This window comes from Xenopus laevis, chromosome 9_10L, assembly GCF_017654675.1.
Source record: "Xenopus laevis strain J_2021 chromosome 9_10L, Xenopus_laevis_v10.1, whole genome shotgun sequence".
Taxonomy (NCBI): domain Eukaryota; kingdom Metazoa; phylum Chordata; class Amphibia; order Anura; family Pipidae; genus Xenopus; species Xenopus laevis.
In genome coordinates, this window is record NC_054387.1 from 123,796,918 (window position 1) to 123,814,888 (window position 17,971).

At 41.2% G+C, this 17,971-nt stretch overlaps 1 protein-coding gene across 1 annotated transcript; it reads left to right on the plus strand.

Moving 5' to 3' along the window:
* The first annotated feature begins 104 nt into the window (after positions 1-104).
* Positions 105-16,819, plus strand: rogdi.L (rogdi homolog L homeolog). The gene is made up of 11 exons (XM_041576179.1): positions 105-261; positions 7,799-7,870; positions 8,698-8,780; positions 9,043-9,097; positions 9,242-9,322; positions 9,417-9,512; positions 9,727-9,825; positions 11,898-12,011; positions 12,911-12,960; positions 14,374-14,500; positions 15,709-16,819. Exons 1-11 carry the CDS (start codon positions 214-216, stop codon positions 15,748-15,750), a joined length of 867 nt encoding a protein of 288 aa, XP_041432113.1. The 5' UTR covers positions 105-213; the 3' UTR covers positions 15,751-16,819.
* The last annotated feature ends 1,152 nt before the right edge of the window (positions 16,820-17,971 follow it).

Below are 17,971 nucleotides of genomic sequence, written 5' to 3' on the forward strand. Positions count from 1 at the left end.
CCAATGACCACACATCAACACCACAATCCTCTTCCAATCAGCGTCGGGAATGGTTCCCTTCCCAGGCAGTGAACGAACAGTGGAAAGCGCTGGCTGGAACCATAGCCAATCAGATACGGTAGAGAGCAACTCTCGTCCAATAGCGGCGCGGGGAGGAGCTTTTGCCGGCACTGTAATCCGTATGTTAGGGCTCTGCGTTCCACTGAGCTCAGGATGGCTACGGCGGCCGCATCGGCGAGCAGCGCGGAGAGGAGCGTTCTGGTGAGTGCCGAACACTATGCTGCCTCCGATACCTTACTTCCTGCCTTTTCTGCTGTTGCTTGGCGTTTGCACGTTGTTGTAGTTGGTCGATGTACGATGTGGTTCTGCAGCAGCTGTTCCCTTATCCCAACATCCTGCCTGTTCTGTTTAGCCATTGGCTCCATCACTTAGAGCCACAGTCTCCCTTCTGATCCCTATTGGGAGTGTCTGCTCATGATATAGAGATAATATCTGGGATATACTGGATATGAATCAATATTGGCTTCCAGGACCTGCCCATACCCACTATAGGGAGTCAGCTGGTGCCATGTCCATGCTCAGGTCCTGGAAGCCAATCTATTCATTTATATTATTCACTATATCACAGGGGCCACTCACATTGATCTGTTTCTACAGGGTGAAATTGTGGCCCTATAGAAATATCTAATAGGTACAGGGTTTGTATGTGTGACCAGGTCCCAGACTGAGAATTAAAATAGGCCCTGCCTTTTTCTTTCTTTTATTACTTGTGCATCCACTGGCTTAGTTAATTTTTAGTTCGTTTTTTGTTATTTTTCATGAATGATATAGTTTTGATACTATCATGCCATTGTCTCCTTTGCAACATATTTTCTTCATCTGCATAACATTTGTTGTCATTTTGATTTCATTTGTTTAATATGAAAATCAAATAAAATATTTTAAACTATAAAAAAAAAAAAATAGGCCCTGCCATTTCAGGTACTCCGAAGCCCAATCAGCCCACTAAATACTGACATTCTATGGGACCTTATAGCAGCCCCATTTGCCAGAACCCACAGATTGCCAGTCCGGGCCTGTGTGATGACCCCATCCCCCCCAATCCCATATAGAGACAGGGGCCATCAATAAAAGCAACACGCAATTTGCTTAATAAATGTCAGTATTAATCTTTACTGAGCTGCACTGGGAATCCCGTTGTCAAGCTGACTGCAGATTCTGCATGGATGTGTATGGTGTAAACAATGGCTCCCCTGCTCCTGCCTCTCTCTTTTATACTGGGCGGATGTCACTGCTGTGCAGGGTTTCCAGGTCTAATTTTCAAAACCAGCTACAAAACCAGCCCCAAACTAGCCAAGAGGCACCTCAAAAGTAGCCCAAAGAAAACACAATATGTGCAGTGAAAACATTTCTAAAAAAATAAATGAATATACGTGAAAAATTTGAAAAAGGCGTATTTTTCACAAACTTTTCCATGAAGCTAAATGTGACCGATTCGCCCGTCACTACAGAGGGGAGCCCAGGATGTATAGGGGCTCCATACATATACAGGTATGGGACCTATTATCCAGAATGCTCGGGACCTGGGATTTTCCGGATAACGGATCTTCCCGTAGTTTGAATCTTCATGCCTTGTCTACTAGAAAATCATGTAAACATTAAATAAACCCAATAATCTGGTATTGCTTCCAATAAGGATTAATTATATCTTAGTTGGGATCAAGTGCAAGCTACTGTTTTATTATTACACAGAAAAAGGAAATCATTTTAAAAAAATTTCCATTTATATAAAATGGAGTCTATGGGAGAAGGCCTTTCCGTAATTTGGAGCTTTCTGGATAATGGCTTTCTGGATAAGGGATCCTATACCTGTACAATTTCAATAAACATTGCTAAAACTGGTCAACCTTTAGACCTTTTGGTGGCCAAGAGATTTTTGCCCCAAAATTTTCTATAATTGAGGAAAGTCACCGGAAAATACGAGAATGGGACGGGAGACTGGGGAACAGAGCCCAAAATCTGGTAACTCCTGAATTATACACAAGTCAGTCCCATTGCATGCTGGGTATTGTAGTCTTACATTAAAGGGATACTGTCATTTTTCCAAAACGCAGAATTCTGCACTGAAATCAATTTCTCAAAAGAACAAACAGATTTTTTTTGTATTCAATTTTGAAATCTGACATGGGGCTAGACATATTGTCAGTTTCCCAGCTGCCCCCAGTCATGTGACTTGTGCTCTGATAAACTATAGCCACTCTTTACTGCTGTACTGCAAGTTGGAGTGATATCACCCCCCTCCCTTTCCCCCCCCAGCAGCCCAACAACGGAACAATGGGAAGGTAACCAGATAGCAGCTCCCTAACACAAGATAACAACTGCCTGGTAGATATAAGAACAGAACTCAATAGTAAAATCCAGGTCCCACTGCGACACATTCAGTGACATTGAGTAGGAGAAACAACAGCCTGCCAGAAAGCAGTTCCATCCTAGCCGGGCTTTAAATTAGTAGTTCAATTTGGCTGGAAAACAGCCAGCCTGTCAACTCTGCTGCTGCTTGTTTGGGAAATGACAGTGCAACAGGCGTGTGTCTTTGTATTGCTTGTGTTGCTGGTGCAACAATGTGTAAACTCATACCTTGTTACACTGGGTTGTGCAATGCACATGGTATATCCACGCTTGTGCACTAACTTCACATACGAGAGCATTATGCAAGGTGGTTAAGCAAGAGATCTTGCCCTTTGGCTATGTGCTGGGGTGCATAACAATCGATAGTTAAAGGGGAACTGAACCCAATAGCACTTAAATTGAAGAACTGCTTACAATAACGTTTTTGTTTTGTCATGAAGCAGCATTTATTATTTTATGTATGCCTGCCACTCATTTTATGAATGAATCAATAGCTGGCAGTAGCTCACAGCAGTTTCCAGGAATTTGTTTTGGCTGCTGAGCCGGGATGTTGGGGAGGGTCACGTGAAGCTTGATCTAAATTCCACCATACACACAGAATGGGGATATTATAATTCCATTGTGTGGCAGATACACTCCGTAATCCTCAGAGAGCGAGAGAATATATTTACATGCAGTGCAGCCATATTAAACAACTGAATGAAACAATTTATCATCTGACTCAAACAAAGTAGCAGAATCCAGGGGATCTGACATTATTTCATGAGTCACCTTTCTGTTAACATTTTAGTATGTTACAGAATGACCAATTCTAAGCAACTTTTCAATTGATCGTCATTATTTATTTTATTTGCCTTTTTCTGCTGACTCTTCCGCTTTCATATGGGGGTCACTGACCCCATCTAAAAAACACATGCTCTGTAAGGCTACAAATATATTATTATTACTTTTTATTACTCCCCTTTCTATTCAGGCCTCTCCTATGTATATTCCTTTCTCTTCAAATTAATACATTCAGGTCTCTCTTATTCATATTCCAGTCTCTTATCCAAATCGTTGCGTGGTTGCTAGGGGAATTTTGGCCCCAGCAACCATGTTGCTGAAATTGCAAAATAGAGAGCTGCTGAATAAAAAGCTAAATAACTCAAAAAACACTAGTAATATTAAATGAAAACCAATTGAAAATTGTCTCAGAATATCACTCTCTACGTCTTAATAAAAGTTAACTCAAAGATGAACAACCCCTTTAAGGTGACTATAGATGGACAGATTTAATGTGCTGATTTGGGCTCTTTAGACCAAATTGCAGCTTATCTGCTTTTATATGGGGATTTCCAAGACGCCACGGACACTCCGTATCAAGAAGAGTTGGCATTTTCTCTATACATGCAGGCAAGTAAAATTCCGGAGAAAATGCCTGATGTACAGAAAAGGGTGGGCATTGCTGAAGGACATCCGTTTGCCATGGTCAGGTGTGGCCTTTGGGACTCCTGTTCCTTAATTATACAGCAAGCCAATTTGCAGGGTCAGAGTACACAGCAACTGAAGCGACTCAGTAATTCTGAAAGGAGATCGGAGGAAGGAAGAGGTGCTGGGAAGATAATAGCAGAGGAGCTATTTTCATCTCAAGGACAAAAGTTTTATACCGACATTAACTGAACTGGAAGGAAGTATTATCCTTTGTAAATAGCTTTAAAAGGGTTAAACAGGCTTACCGGTATATAACTTGATTGCATGTTGTAATACAGTGAAACCTCAATTTTACATCCCCTGATTATAAATTTTACTTGTTGTTTTGTGGTCTCACACATATATATATGCATTTTCTGATTCCTGATTTTACTATCAGGAAATATCAAATATTTCCACGTACAAGTAGGGCCCTATAATGTGATCTCTGGCTCAGCAATTCGGATGTCTAATGACTTTTTGATTAAAAGTTATAGTTTTGTTATTGCTTAGATCCCCTATACTAAGCACAATTCTACAGGAACAGCCCCCTAAGTTTGCTCATAGTCTGTACAGAGAGATCCCATAAAACTATGACAGCATAGGTATTCCCTGTACTAAGCACAATTCAGCAGGAACAGCCCCTAAGTTTGCTCATAGTCTGTACAGAGAGATACCATAAAACTATGGCAGAGTAGGTATTCCCTGTACTAAACACAATTCTGCAGGAACAGCCCCCTAAGTTTGCTCATAGCCGTTGCAGAGAGAGAACCAGATGTGTCTTTACTTTACCAATGTGGGTTGTACATAGGAAATTAAACTTAATTGAAGAGCGTGAGAGAGAAAATACTGGTGGTATTGTGACCAGAACCCAGCCATCAAGTCATGTTTTTCCCCTGCTTATCTAATTCTGTACAACCCGTGATTAGATGAAGCTGTTTGTGGTATACTGGCCTCTAGCTCTAATGCTATCCTGTTGTCCCAAGATGTACCCTTTTTTTGAAAAAAAAAAGCTTAGTTTGTGGGGTTTTTTTAATTTTTTTTTTTTTAAACAAATGTCTGAATAGTAGTGGCCAATATTCGGTTGCATTGATTATTTTATACTTTTGCACATGATTGCAGTGGAGTTTCCTTTGCTTCCTACTTTTTCTTTCTTACTCCACTGCTAATTGAACATGTGAAGGGCTCAGATCTTGCAGCGATATGAACAATGTGTATCAGATAGATGTTGGAGCCTTCTGGTATGAGTGATAGCTAGAATGTCTGCCGTAAAGCAGAGCAGGACTGCTGTTTTGTGAGAGAAAGGGAGGGGTCTATGTGATTACACTTCCCCATACAGGCACGCTTCACTATACACATTTTATTTTCTGATACCAACATCCCAACATCATTCTGTTTGCCACAAGCCATTGCTATGGTATGGCTGAAGGATTTAAATCATGAGGTAAAATAGCCTTGGACGAGTGCGAGCAGCTGTTGGCCAGATGTTTGAATATAGCAGTCGTGAGGAGACACCGATATGGAATGGGCAATATAGTGGTGTGTGCTCTCGTGTCTAAGCTAGCGAGTAACCTTAGAATGTGAGGGGATTGTGGGAGTGAAGCTGCACACAGATGAATAATAAGAGCCTCTGTGCCAAACAGCCAACCAGGTCACTGGTTTAAAGAACATGAAAGCAGTTTTGCTCCTTATAACATCCTGAAATTCTATATTAGTTTACGTAGGAAACATCGCTTAAAGGAATTGTTCAGTGTAAAAATAAAAACTGGGTAAATAGATAGGCTGTGCAATATAAAAAATGTTTCTAATATAGTTAGTTAGCCAAAAATGTAATGTATAAAGGCTGGAGTGATTTGATGTATAACAGGTCAGTCACAACACTACTTTCTGCTTTTCAGCTCTCTTGGTTTACACTGACTGGTTACCAGGCAATATCCAATCAGAGACTTGAGGGGGGGGGGCCACATGGGTCATATCTGTTGCTTTTGAATCTGAGCTGAATGTTGAGGATCAATTGCAAACTCACTGAACAGAAATGTACCATGTGGGCCCCCTTATAGTCACTGACTAACTCAGAGTTATAGAGCTGAAAAGCAGGAAGTTGGATTCTGGCTGTTTTATTAGATATCCAGTCACTCCAGCCTTTATATATTACATTTTTGGCTAACTATATTAGAAACATTTTTTATTATTATTTATTTATCTATTTAACCAGTTTTTATTTTCACACTGAACTATTCCTTTAAAGGTTTCACCATGTATTTGAAGCACTTGTGGCTGCCATCTTTGTGCAGGAGCCCCTGACTTCCTGTCAGTCACTGGCCTTTCTGTGTAAAATGCAGGTACTGCCAGTAAAGCATTACACTTGAATGACTGCATATACTCTGTGCCCATGTGCTGAGGGGACTTGGGGCTGACCTGAAACTCTACTTATGGCCTTCCAAGTTAGTGACATCACTAATAATGCTGTATGTGAGGAAACTCTAATATGGCACTTGTTCAACTTCAGCCCTTACTTGTCTTTTAAGAAAACATCTCTCACAAGGGGCTTAAATAATAATAAACATTGACTGGTGCCGCCCTGTGCCTTCTAATGAGGTACCTGAGGAGCCCTGTCCTGCTTGGGGTTAGAATTGGTGCATAGAACTGGAGGAATGCTGCCTGTGCCGACCTTTCTGTTTGTATTGTAAGCACCAACCTCACTGACATGCCCTGCAGCCATTCTGAATGGCTCATTCCAAATATGTGCCCTCTACTGTCAGCACTTGGGGGTACAAACACACTTATTGGTGCAACAAACTGCTTGCTTGTCGTCTGCTGCCGCTTTCATCGTAGCTTTATTTTAGAGAATACCTATGCTGCCATCGTTTTATGGTATATCTCTGTACAGACTATGAGCAAACTTAGGGACTGTTCCTGCAGAATTGTGCTTAGTAAAGGGGAATACCTATGCTGCCATAGTTTTATGGTATATCTCTGTACAGACTATGAGCAAACTTAGGGGGCTGTTAGTACAGAGGAATACCTATGCTGCCATCGTTTTATGGTATATTTCTGTACAGACTATGAGCAAACTTAGGGGACTGTTCCTGCAGAATTGTGCTTAGTACAGGGGAATACCTATGCTGCATTAGTTTCATGGGATCTCTCTTTACAGACTATGAGCAAACTTAGGGGCTGTTTCTGCTGAATTGTGCTTAGTACAGAGGAATACCTATGCTGCCATAGTTTTATGGGATCTCTCTGTACAGACTGAGAAAACTTAGGGACTGTTCCTGCAGAATTGTGCTTAGTAAGGGAAATACCGATGTTGCCATAGTTTTATGGTTCACTCTGTACAGGCTGTTCTGTTGTATTTTCTGCAGTGCTGACTCTGACTTGTGAATCGATTTTAACTGAAACCAGCCGAATAACAGACCAGGAGGAGAATTTTTTTTCTGCTGCATTCAAGTCAGTAGCAGATAACAGAAATGTATAGATGAAGTAGAATTTTTGGAGCCAAAGAACAAAGTGATTGGTTAATATTTTGCTTGAAAAGAATGTTGAAGCTCTTGTATATAAATAGGGTGAAGTCAGATAGAGTGGTAGACAACTGAGTAATAGTTTCAGAATAAACTGTGTCTGTCACCGTTTCATAAAGTTCGCCAAATTCACAAATTCCCTTTACAAATAGGTCTCTGAAAAGAAAGTTAACTTTCATTTCTATTAAAGGGGATGTAAACTCAATATAATTCTAAGCAACTTTGCAGTGCACTTTCAATACATGTTTTAAAGTTGTCTATAAATGTAACTGCTATAGAAAGCGGTGTGTCTGTCTGTCTTTTTATATTCTCTGCACTGCTGGTTCTGACTCCCGAAACAATGTAGCAAAAACCAACCGATTGATGACCTGGAGTCAGAACAGACTGTTAACTTCTTGCCTGTTCTTTCTTTCTTCTAGGAGGAAGAATTCAAATGGCTCCTGAAAGAGGAGGTCCATTCTGTTCTGAAGCAGTTGCAGGACATCTTGAAGGTCAGTATAGGCGCCGCAGACTCCGTGCTCAGCATGACAGCTGTTAGAACCCAAAATGGCCTCAAAACAACTAGTCTGTGTGTGACAAGGTCATTGCACGCAGGTGGACTTGTATTTGCGTTATCCATCTGGAGATATGGGTCACCAGGGTTTGTTTACCTTGTGTGGAGGGAGCAATGTGGTTCTCCTGTGTTTCCAAGAAAAGCTTCAGGTCTTCTGTATAATTCATTTCATTATCTCCGTTGTGCTGCTTCTGTCCCCTCCTTATCTCATTGTAACAGTGTTTTATACCACAATGCTAAGTGGTTAGACCACATTCTAGTAACACAACACTGTGACCTGATTATATACAAATACAAGACATTGAAGGCCTTAAGTGCCTCAGAGTTCCCTGTATAACTCTGCCTTGTGCCTTTATATGGTCACAGAACAACCCCTCAGTGACTTCTAATATCCTTATCATTTACAGTAGGGGGTACATTATCCCTTATAATACATGAGTGATACTCGGTTCCCTGTATAACTCAGCCTGCAGCCTTGTGTCTTTATATGGTCACATAACCCCTCAGTGACTTCTAATATCCTTATCATTTACAGTAGGGGGTACATTATCCCTTATAATACATGAGTGATACTCAGAGTTCCCTGTATAACTCAGCCTGCAGCCTTGTGCCTTTATATGGTCACAGAACCCCTCAGTGACTTCTAATATCCTTATCATTTACAGTAGGGGGCACATTATCCCTTATAATACGTGAGTGATCCTCAGAGTTCCCTGTATAACTCGGCCTGCAGCCATTTACTCCATGCATTCTTTTCTGATGCAGGAAGCTTCCCGGAGGTTCACTCTTCCCAGCGGTGTAGGCGAAGGCCCCACCAAACAAGAGAACTTTGCACTGGGAGCCACAAGGTGAGCACTAAAAGCCACTGCTTCTTCCTTATACACTTCAGACGAGACCCTCATCTGCTATAGGATTAGGAGATTAACATTGTTTCCATTTTAGTAGTAAGGGACACAGTTTGGGCATAGTCACTTGCTACCCCCAATATAAAGAGTAGGCCTGGTTTTGGCACAGTCTGCCGTGGGGTTATAGAGACTCCTCCTATAGTCATTGTGGCCAAATAAGTATGTCCGTGTGTCTGAGTGACCATCTTCTGCTCCTGTCTTGCAGCTCGGATCAAGTAAAGGGCATACTGACTCTCCAAGGAGACACCTTGTGTCAGGCTGTGAGTATCCTGCTAAGGCTAATTACAAATCTTCCTTTAAACATGTGTATATATAAATCCCCCCCCCCTACAGTGAGCTTCATGCTAATCTGGGGTCTTCATGGGCAATTGCACCAACCTCTTCCCACTCTGCTCTCCCTTTAGGAAGTGAATCTGAAAACCCTGCGGACCAATCAGCTCTTGCACTTTGCCTTCCGTGAAGACAAGCAGTGGAAAATGCAGCAGGTAATATGGGGCCGTGGGTCTTAGAAGATGGGAACGTCATTGGCTGATCCTTGCTTGCTGTGATTGCTTAATTCCCTGCTTGATTTATTTCCAGATTCAAGATGCTCGAAACCACGTCAACCAGGCCATTTACTTGCTGACCAACCGTGGAGAGAACTACACGTTCCAGACTGGGGCAGAGGTGCTGAAGGTGTGGCATTGGCAGTATCTCTTCTTCCTCTTTTATTATGTTCTTCACGTGTTATATTATGTATGCTCGTCACGTGTTATTGGGGGTAATTCCTGGCTTGAATCAGTAGCTACCAGCTACATGAAATGCATCACCGGTGGCTGTTCTGCTGCACATCCCCACTCAATTCATTTCTGCCTTCTGTTTTTGTGCAACCTCGTGGCTGTATTTGTAGCTGATGGACACCGTAATGCTTCAGCTGAGCCGGGCTCGAAACCGCCTGATGACACCAGCCACCATGACACTGCCAGAAGTAGCCACCAGTGGACTCACGGTAACTACACTTATTTTTAAGGTTTACTTACCCTTTAAAATAAGTGTAAAATTCATGTGGGTGCTATTCCAAGCAATTTTGCAATGTATATTATTTTATTTATTTTTAATTCCAAGATATTAAAGGATACATGTACTGTTAAAATGAATGAATTTTGTTACAACAGCATCACCTACTGGTCATTTTCCAACCAGTCTGAGTCTAGAGTCCTGCATGAAACCAATTTGTTAAACCCGGACCTGCAACCCGCGTACTTGCCCTCTAACCGACCCGCAAGTACCTTATCCGGAAAACCCATTCCGCGACCTGCTGACCATCAAGAAACTGGAAGTGCTGTCATTGTAAACCGGAAGTGACATCATTAGAAATAGGCTTGATCAGAAAAAAAGGAGTAAAACTCGCTATTGAGAAGACCCTCGACCCGACCCTCAAACCCTGAGAACCGCCAACCCGCGTCTATACCCACTCCCAAAACTTCAACCTGCAGGGTACCGCAGGTTTTTGCGGGAACCCGACCCGCTACAGGACTCTTAAGTCTGACCACAAAGTAATCAAGTAAGTTCACTTCCAAAATAGTGTGCTCTTCCAAATAACCACGTGAGAAACAAGATAGAAAATATATAGTGTCGCTTCCTTGGCTAGAATTCACCCAAATTGTTTTCAAACGAGTGCCAATTCACCATGCTCATAACCCAGAGACTTGAAATGTTAAGTCTCCATATATCACTATTAGAGGAGAGTCTGAGAGGGGTATAAAGACCAGGATATGATTTGCAAACTTAGCTCCAAGTCCAGTCTTGCATTATACTCACAAATAGTTGTAGTTACATTGCTCATCAAATACTCCCCACTGATTCGGTATAGTCTCTTTTCGACTTTTCCTTCTGGGGAAGCATGTGCAAGTAACGTCTGTTAAAAACCATTTTAATGAAAAACCATTGAAGATGTGCAAATTTATAGAGGGTTTTTGTAAGTGAACATGCGCAGTAGATACTAGAGAACGATGGAACGGATGTTGTTTCGGGATTGTGGTTGCAATATATGAGATGCCCTAGTATCTAGAAGATTTTGTAAGTGCAATTGTAATTAGGAATTTGACGGTTGGGGAAAGCTAGAGGTGCAGATTGGGACTAACAAGAATTTGGGACTTTAAGTTTATACAGATTAGTCAAGAAAGTTGTCAGGAATGAAGAAAGAGGCTGCTCTGATGATTTCTGCTTAGGAAAACAATTTAAAACCTTTCTCAAAACTTTCCTAAGCAGAAGAACATCAGAGCAGCCTCTTATTTTCTCCTGACAACTTCCTTGACTACTTTGTGGTCAGACTGGTGGGAAAATGACCAGCAGGTGGCGCAGTCGTAACAAAATTCATTCATATTAACAATACATGTGTCCTTTAATATCTTGTAAAGAAAAAAAACAAAAAAAAACGAATGAATGTACATTGCAAAAGTGCTTAGAATATCACCCTCATCTTTTTACGCATTTTAAAGGTTTACTTATCGTTTATGGGACAGGGGTTGTTCTAGGACTTTTGGGGAGACTTGCCTATTTCCAACTTCTATGAGTCGACAGCTCTTTGGGTCCAAAGCAATTGCCTCCCCAACCAGTATCTGACTAATCATCACTTGATAAATCTGTCAGTCTGTCAAAATGCTTCTAAATGGAATACCTCAAATTAGGGATGCACCAACTACAGGATTTGGTTCGGGATTCGGCCAGGATTTGGCCTTTTTCAGCAGGATTCGGCCGAATCCTTCTGCCCGGCCGAACTGAATCCTAATTTGCATATTCAAAATCGCGTGACTTTTTGTCACAAAACAAAGACGTAAAATAATGGTTTCCCATTCCCACCCCTAATTTGCAGAATTTGGTTTGGTATTCTGCGAACCTTTCGCAAAGAATTTGGAGGTTCAGCTGTATCCAAAATAGTGGATTCGGTGCACCTCGTACACCATTGGCACAAAATACTGTACTTTGGAACGATAATCTAACAGCGACGGTATGATGGAGGAGTAAGGAAGCTGACACTCGGCACCTCCTCATTTATTCTGTATTGTCATTTGTTGTCAGAAAATGTTCACCCCCTCGCTTCCGTCTGATATTCTGCTGAATTTCTATGTCAACGTGAACAAGCTGTGCCTGCTGGTGTACCAGCTCCATGCCCTCCAGCCAAACTCCACCAAGGTAACTGATAACTCTGTTATTGTATCTTCTACTGGGGTTTAACACACAAGCTGGGCTCGACAAATCGCCTATCTGTCATTTGCTTTAATGGGTAATCATACCCACCCCTCACCTACCCACTTTGCTAAAAGTAATATATATTTTTTTCTATGATATTAGCAGTTTTACACTGCAATAGATATGTTTCCCCCCCCCCCCGCTGCACATTGTGCTGGAACTGTACTGAGAAGACTCGTGCTGGAATTCTGTATCTGTCCGGCTGGTTGCTACAGCAGGGTGCACCACTAGTATCCTGAAAACTGAAAGGAAACAAAATATATATATATTTTTACAAATTGCAAACAGACTCCAAACCATTGTGAGTAATTAATTTTACATCTGAATGGTTTGAGCCCCAGTTACAGTTCTGATTAGACCAGAGTAGACTCATTGGGGGTTAAGTAATAAAAGGCACTAAGTTTGCCCAGGAGCATTAAACCCATAGCAACCAATCAGCAGGTAGCATTAACAGGTCACCTGTTTAAAAGCAAACATCTTATTGGTTGCTATGGGTTACTGCTCCTGGGAAAAGTTACTGCCTTTTATTACATGCAGGGGATAGTCCCTAATACTTGCATAAATTAGCAGCCCCTTTATGTGACTATTTATTGCTGAATAAGGACTGAATATAGAATGTTATACATCCAGTTGTTACATGACAATATAAAAGCCATGAAGCAGGAGGGAACCTCGAGTATAGAGCTCTCCTCCTCTATACATGCAAATTGTTCTTCTATAATATACAATATAAGAAATATAATATAGGAAATAAAGATACTCTTTGTGTAAATAGGGTATACTTTGCCTTTAATCTCTGGGCAGATTTCATTTGTGCTGTTTTTTTTTTTTTTTTTCTCCAGAATTTCCGACCGTCTGGCAGTGCTATCTTGCACAATCCAGGAGCCATGTTGTGAGTAAACACTGCAGTGGGCACTTGTGTCCGTATTCCAAAACATAAGTTGGTTTGTGCCTGGAACATTCCCACTTATTTGACTTAAGATCATTCACTCCACACTTTAAAGGCTTGTGTATAAAAATCTCTGTATTCCATTTACTCTCTGTTTATTAAACTTGAGTCCCAGGACTGTTGCTGGACTACATGCTCTAATGTTCTTTAACATCGAATCGAGAGCATGCTGGGAGTTGTAGTCCAGGAACTAGGGATGCACCGAATCCGGGATTCAGTTTGGGATTCGGCCAGGATTCAACCTTTTTCAGCAGGATTCAGTTTTCAAACTGAATCAGAATCCTAATTTCCATATGCAAATTGATTCAGTTCGTATTCAGCTAAATCTTTAGCGAAGGATTTGGGGGTTCAGCCACATCCAAAATAGTGGATTTGGTGCATCCCTACCAGGAACATCTTTATTCTCACCCATATCATGGGGTCGATTGTCTCATAGACTTATTAAGGTCTAAATCTGACCTAAAGGGGTTGTTTGTCTCTAAATTAACTCTTAGTATGATATAGAGAGTGATAGTCTCAGTCAATTTGCAGTTGGTTTTCATTTTTTATTATTGTGGTTTTTGAGTTATTTAGCTTTTTATTCAGCAGCTCTCCAGTTTGTGATTTCAGCAATCTGGTTGCTAGGGTCCTAATTACCCTATTAACCATGCATTGATTTGAATAAGAGACTGAAATATGAATAGGAGAGGCCTGAATAGAAAGAGGAGTAATAAAAAGTAGCAATAACCATACATTTGTAGCCTTACATGGCATTTGATGGGGATCAGATGGGGTCAGTGACCCCCATTGAAAGCTGGAAAGAGACAGAAGAAGAAGAATAAAATTCTTAATTCAAAAACTAGGTTGTTCACCTTTAAATTAACTGTTAGTGTGATGTTAGTTAGAGTGATATTCTTAGACAATTTGGAATTGGTTTTCATTTTTTATTTGTGGTTTTTGGGTTATGTAGCTTTTTATTCAGCAGCTCTTCAGTTTGTAGTTTCAGCAATCTGGTTGCTAGGGTCCAAATTCCCTTAGCAACCATGCATTGATTTGAATAAGAGTTTGGAATGTGAATAGGAGAGGCCTGAATAGAAAGAGGAGTAATAAAAAGTAGCAATAACAATACATTTGTAGCATTACAGAGCATTTATTTTTTTTTTAGATGGGTTCAGTGACCCCCATTTCAAAGCTGGAAAGAGGCAAAAGAAGAATATAATTATTAATTCAAAAACTATATATATAAAAAAAGAAAGCCAATTGAAGAGTTGCTTAGCATTATACCCTAGACTAGAGAGAGAGAGAGTGAGAGAGAGAGCTGCAGGCTGGTACTAGCTGGCCTATAGAGTGCTAATGTTAAATGTCTCATCGTAACAGTGAACTGAACAATCAGCGATTTGAAGTCAGCCATGTCCATAAAGTGGAATGCGTGGTGCCGTGGCTGAATGACGCTCTGGTGTTCTTTACCGTGTCGCTGCAGCTCTGCCAGCAACTAAAGGATAAGGTAAAGCAAAGCAACATGGCAGACATGCCTACAAGGCAAACATTTACAGTGCACATCAGGGCACAATATCCAAGGCATGGGGCTTTTTCACTTGGGCTACAGCAGCCGTAGAGTTCCAACTCGACTGTATAAGGGATACTGTCATGGGGAAAAAAATTGAGTAGGAGAAACAACAGCCTGCCAGAAAGCAGTTCCACCCTAAAGTGCTGGCTCTTTCTGAAAGCACATGACCAGGCAAAATGCACCTACACACCAATATTACAACTAAAAAAAATACACTTGTTGGTTCAGGAATGAAATTTTATATTGTAGAGTGAATTATTTGAAACAGTTAGAAATAAAAATCATGACAATCCCATTAAAGGAGAACTAAAGCCTAACTAAAGAAGTAGCTAGAAATGTTGTACATGATGTTTTGTGCTTCTGTACCAGCCCAAGGCAACCACAGCCCTTTAGCAGTAAAGATCTGTGTCTCCAAAGATGCCCCAGTAGCTCCCCATCTTCTTTTCTGCTGATTCACTGCACATGCTCTGTGCTGCTGTCACTTACTGAGCTTAGGGACCCACTCACAATATACAGTACACATAGAATAGAAATGTCACAATATAAGGCGGATTAGTAATTAATACAGATAATTACTACATGGCAGCACAGAAACCAGTGCAATTAGCATCAGAATTTAATAATCAGCAAACCTGTAGCATCAGCTTATATTACAGGGGAAGCTCATTTTCTGCTGGATAATTAGTGATGAGCCCTAAGCTTAGCTTCTCAACAGCCAATCAGAGCCCACTGAGCATGTGAGTGTCACAGACACTTTCCAAGATGGTGACCCCCTGTGACAAGTTTGAAGTCCTGGATCATTGCTGCTATTGACAAGCTGAAACTTTAGCCTCGTGCAATAAGTTCACTATATATAATATGGCATTTTTAGCCACATTCATTTGTAGGGTTAGTTCTCCTTTAAAGTGTTTGGGTGCTAGACAACACAATAGAGAAGACCTTGACTGGCAACCAATTTTTAGTTCTCCGTAGTCACTGCAGAGGGGCCTGGAAGTTCAGGGGGGGGGGGTTGCTGTAGCCTCTGAGAATACAGCATTGTGGGAAAGTGTACTGGATTATAATGCAGTAGAACTATAGGGTGAGGACATATACAGTGACAATGTAGGATGTACCACCAACCCACTGTTCATGCCTTTCTCTTCCAGATCTCCGTGTTTTCCAGTTACTGGAATTTCAGACCATACTAAACGCGACACATCGGTAGAGCCCCTCCCTCTTTCCTCGTGGCTTTATAGACTGCTGCCTACACCGTGTCCTAGACTGGGGGGTCTCTAGCCATCGGCCATTGTTGTGATATCCCTGAAGCCACAGCCGTGGTGAAACACTACAGTTACTCCATCCCTTCCAGCGAGAGTCCGGTCACCATTTTCTTCTGCCTTGTGTTGGACGACACCCTGTAAATGTTAAATCTGTGTATATAGATATATATATATATATATATATATAATGAATTTTTCACTTTTAGCACCTCACATTCCGGCACTACTATGACTGATTAAGAGAGACATTGCCCACAGATGGAGCAGCCGCAACTGAAGCATCTGGCACACACAACCACACCCATAAAGCCTGCTCCATCTCTGTGCGAATGATTCAGGGTTAGTATGGCAGTCACTATCCAATCCTATCCCTCATTCAGAGTCCTGGTAGCACCGTCATGGTGTTTAATAACAGCATTGCAGACATGGAGGGAGCTTTTCTATAGAGTTGACTTTCCCAGAATCCTTTGCAGGCCCACCTCTCCGTTGGCCATGTTGTCTTTTAATTCTTTATATATAGGACCAAAGCCCCTAATAAGTGGGTATCTGTTAGGGATGCACCAAATCCAGGATTCGGTTCGGGATTCAGACTTTTTCAGCAGGATCCGGATTCGACCGAATCCTTCTGCCTGGCCAAATCCTAATTTGCATATGCAAATTTGGGGGCGGGGAGGGAAATCACATTTGTCACAAAACAGGGAAGTAAATTCACACCCCTAATTTGCATATGCAAATTCAGTTCGGTATTCGGCCAAATCTTTTGAAAAGTATTCGGGGGGTTCGGCCGAATCTGAAATAGTGGATTCGGTGCATCCCTAGTATCTGTGATGTGCTTGATAAAAGGGAATGTATCTCATTGAACACTAGTATGTTTGGTTTTTTTTTTTTTTGTTCCAGGAATCCTGTATATTTATGGATTTTTTGCTTCTTCCATTCCTTGTTTTTGTGCTATCACGTGTGCATGAATAAAGTTGTTTGTGGATTATATATAAAAGTACCACTACACGGTGTACTGCGCGCTTCTTTGCTCCAGGGTCAAATTGTAAATTCACTTTTTTTTTATGGTCAAAACTGTCAAATTCGACTAGGGAGTTATTCAAATTTGATTAGAGGTTTTTTTAAAAAATCGATTTTCGAGATTTATCATACTCTGGCCCTTTAAGAACCTAAAACCTGCCGTTTAAGGGTAGGACTCCACGAGCGATTTTGACGCGATCCGACGCACTGCAACAAACCGCATGTGAATTGTCACATGCGACAAAAATAAGGTAAGAGAATTTCGCATGGTGTCGCAGCATTGATCCGACGCGTCACGACTGTCGGATGTAGACGCTGCGTATGCATCCGACAGTCGGATCAACGGCTGTGGTACAGGGATCAGTTTGGAGTTGTTTGCAGCTTTCCCGACATTCAAGTTTTTTTCCGAGAATGAAAATTCTAATCAAATTAGATTTGTGTTTAAGGGTCGATTTTAATTCATCCGAGTTTTTTTAGGGATGCACCGAATCCAGGATTCGGTTTGGGATTTGGCCCTTTTTCAGCGAGATTTAATTAAAAAAATTAGGGATGCACCGAATACACTATTTTGGATTCGATAGAACCCCTGCGAAAGAATACCGAACCAAATCCTAATTTACATATGCAAATTAGGGGCGGGGAGGGAAATCGTGTGACTTAAAAAAAATGTCTTCCCACCCCAAATTTGCATATGCAAATTAGAATTTGGTTCGGTATTCTTTTGTAGGGGTTCTATTGAATCCAAAATGGTGTATTCGGTGCATCCCTAATTTTTTTTAATTAAATTTCGATTGGTCGAATTGCGAGTTTGGGGGAGTTTTTAAAAACTCCCATGAATTCAAAATTTGACCTTTGATAAATAGGCCTCTGTGTTCATAGGCTTTTTTTTTTTTTTGTTTTTTTTAAATGTGACCTACTTTCTGTTCTACCTTCCACTGATCTCAGTTTTTGCACTGCTGATATAATAAATGTGAAACAACAGCGCCACCTGCTGTTCATTTTGGCCAGCTAGAGAAATTTAGTTAGTGAGAAGTGGAAAGCCTTGTGATGTTGCTCTGCTTAGAACCCAACATGTCACATGACTCTTCTCTGACTGCCCAGGCTGAAATGAACTGCAGGTGGCGCTGTTGTT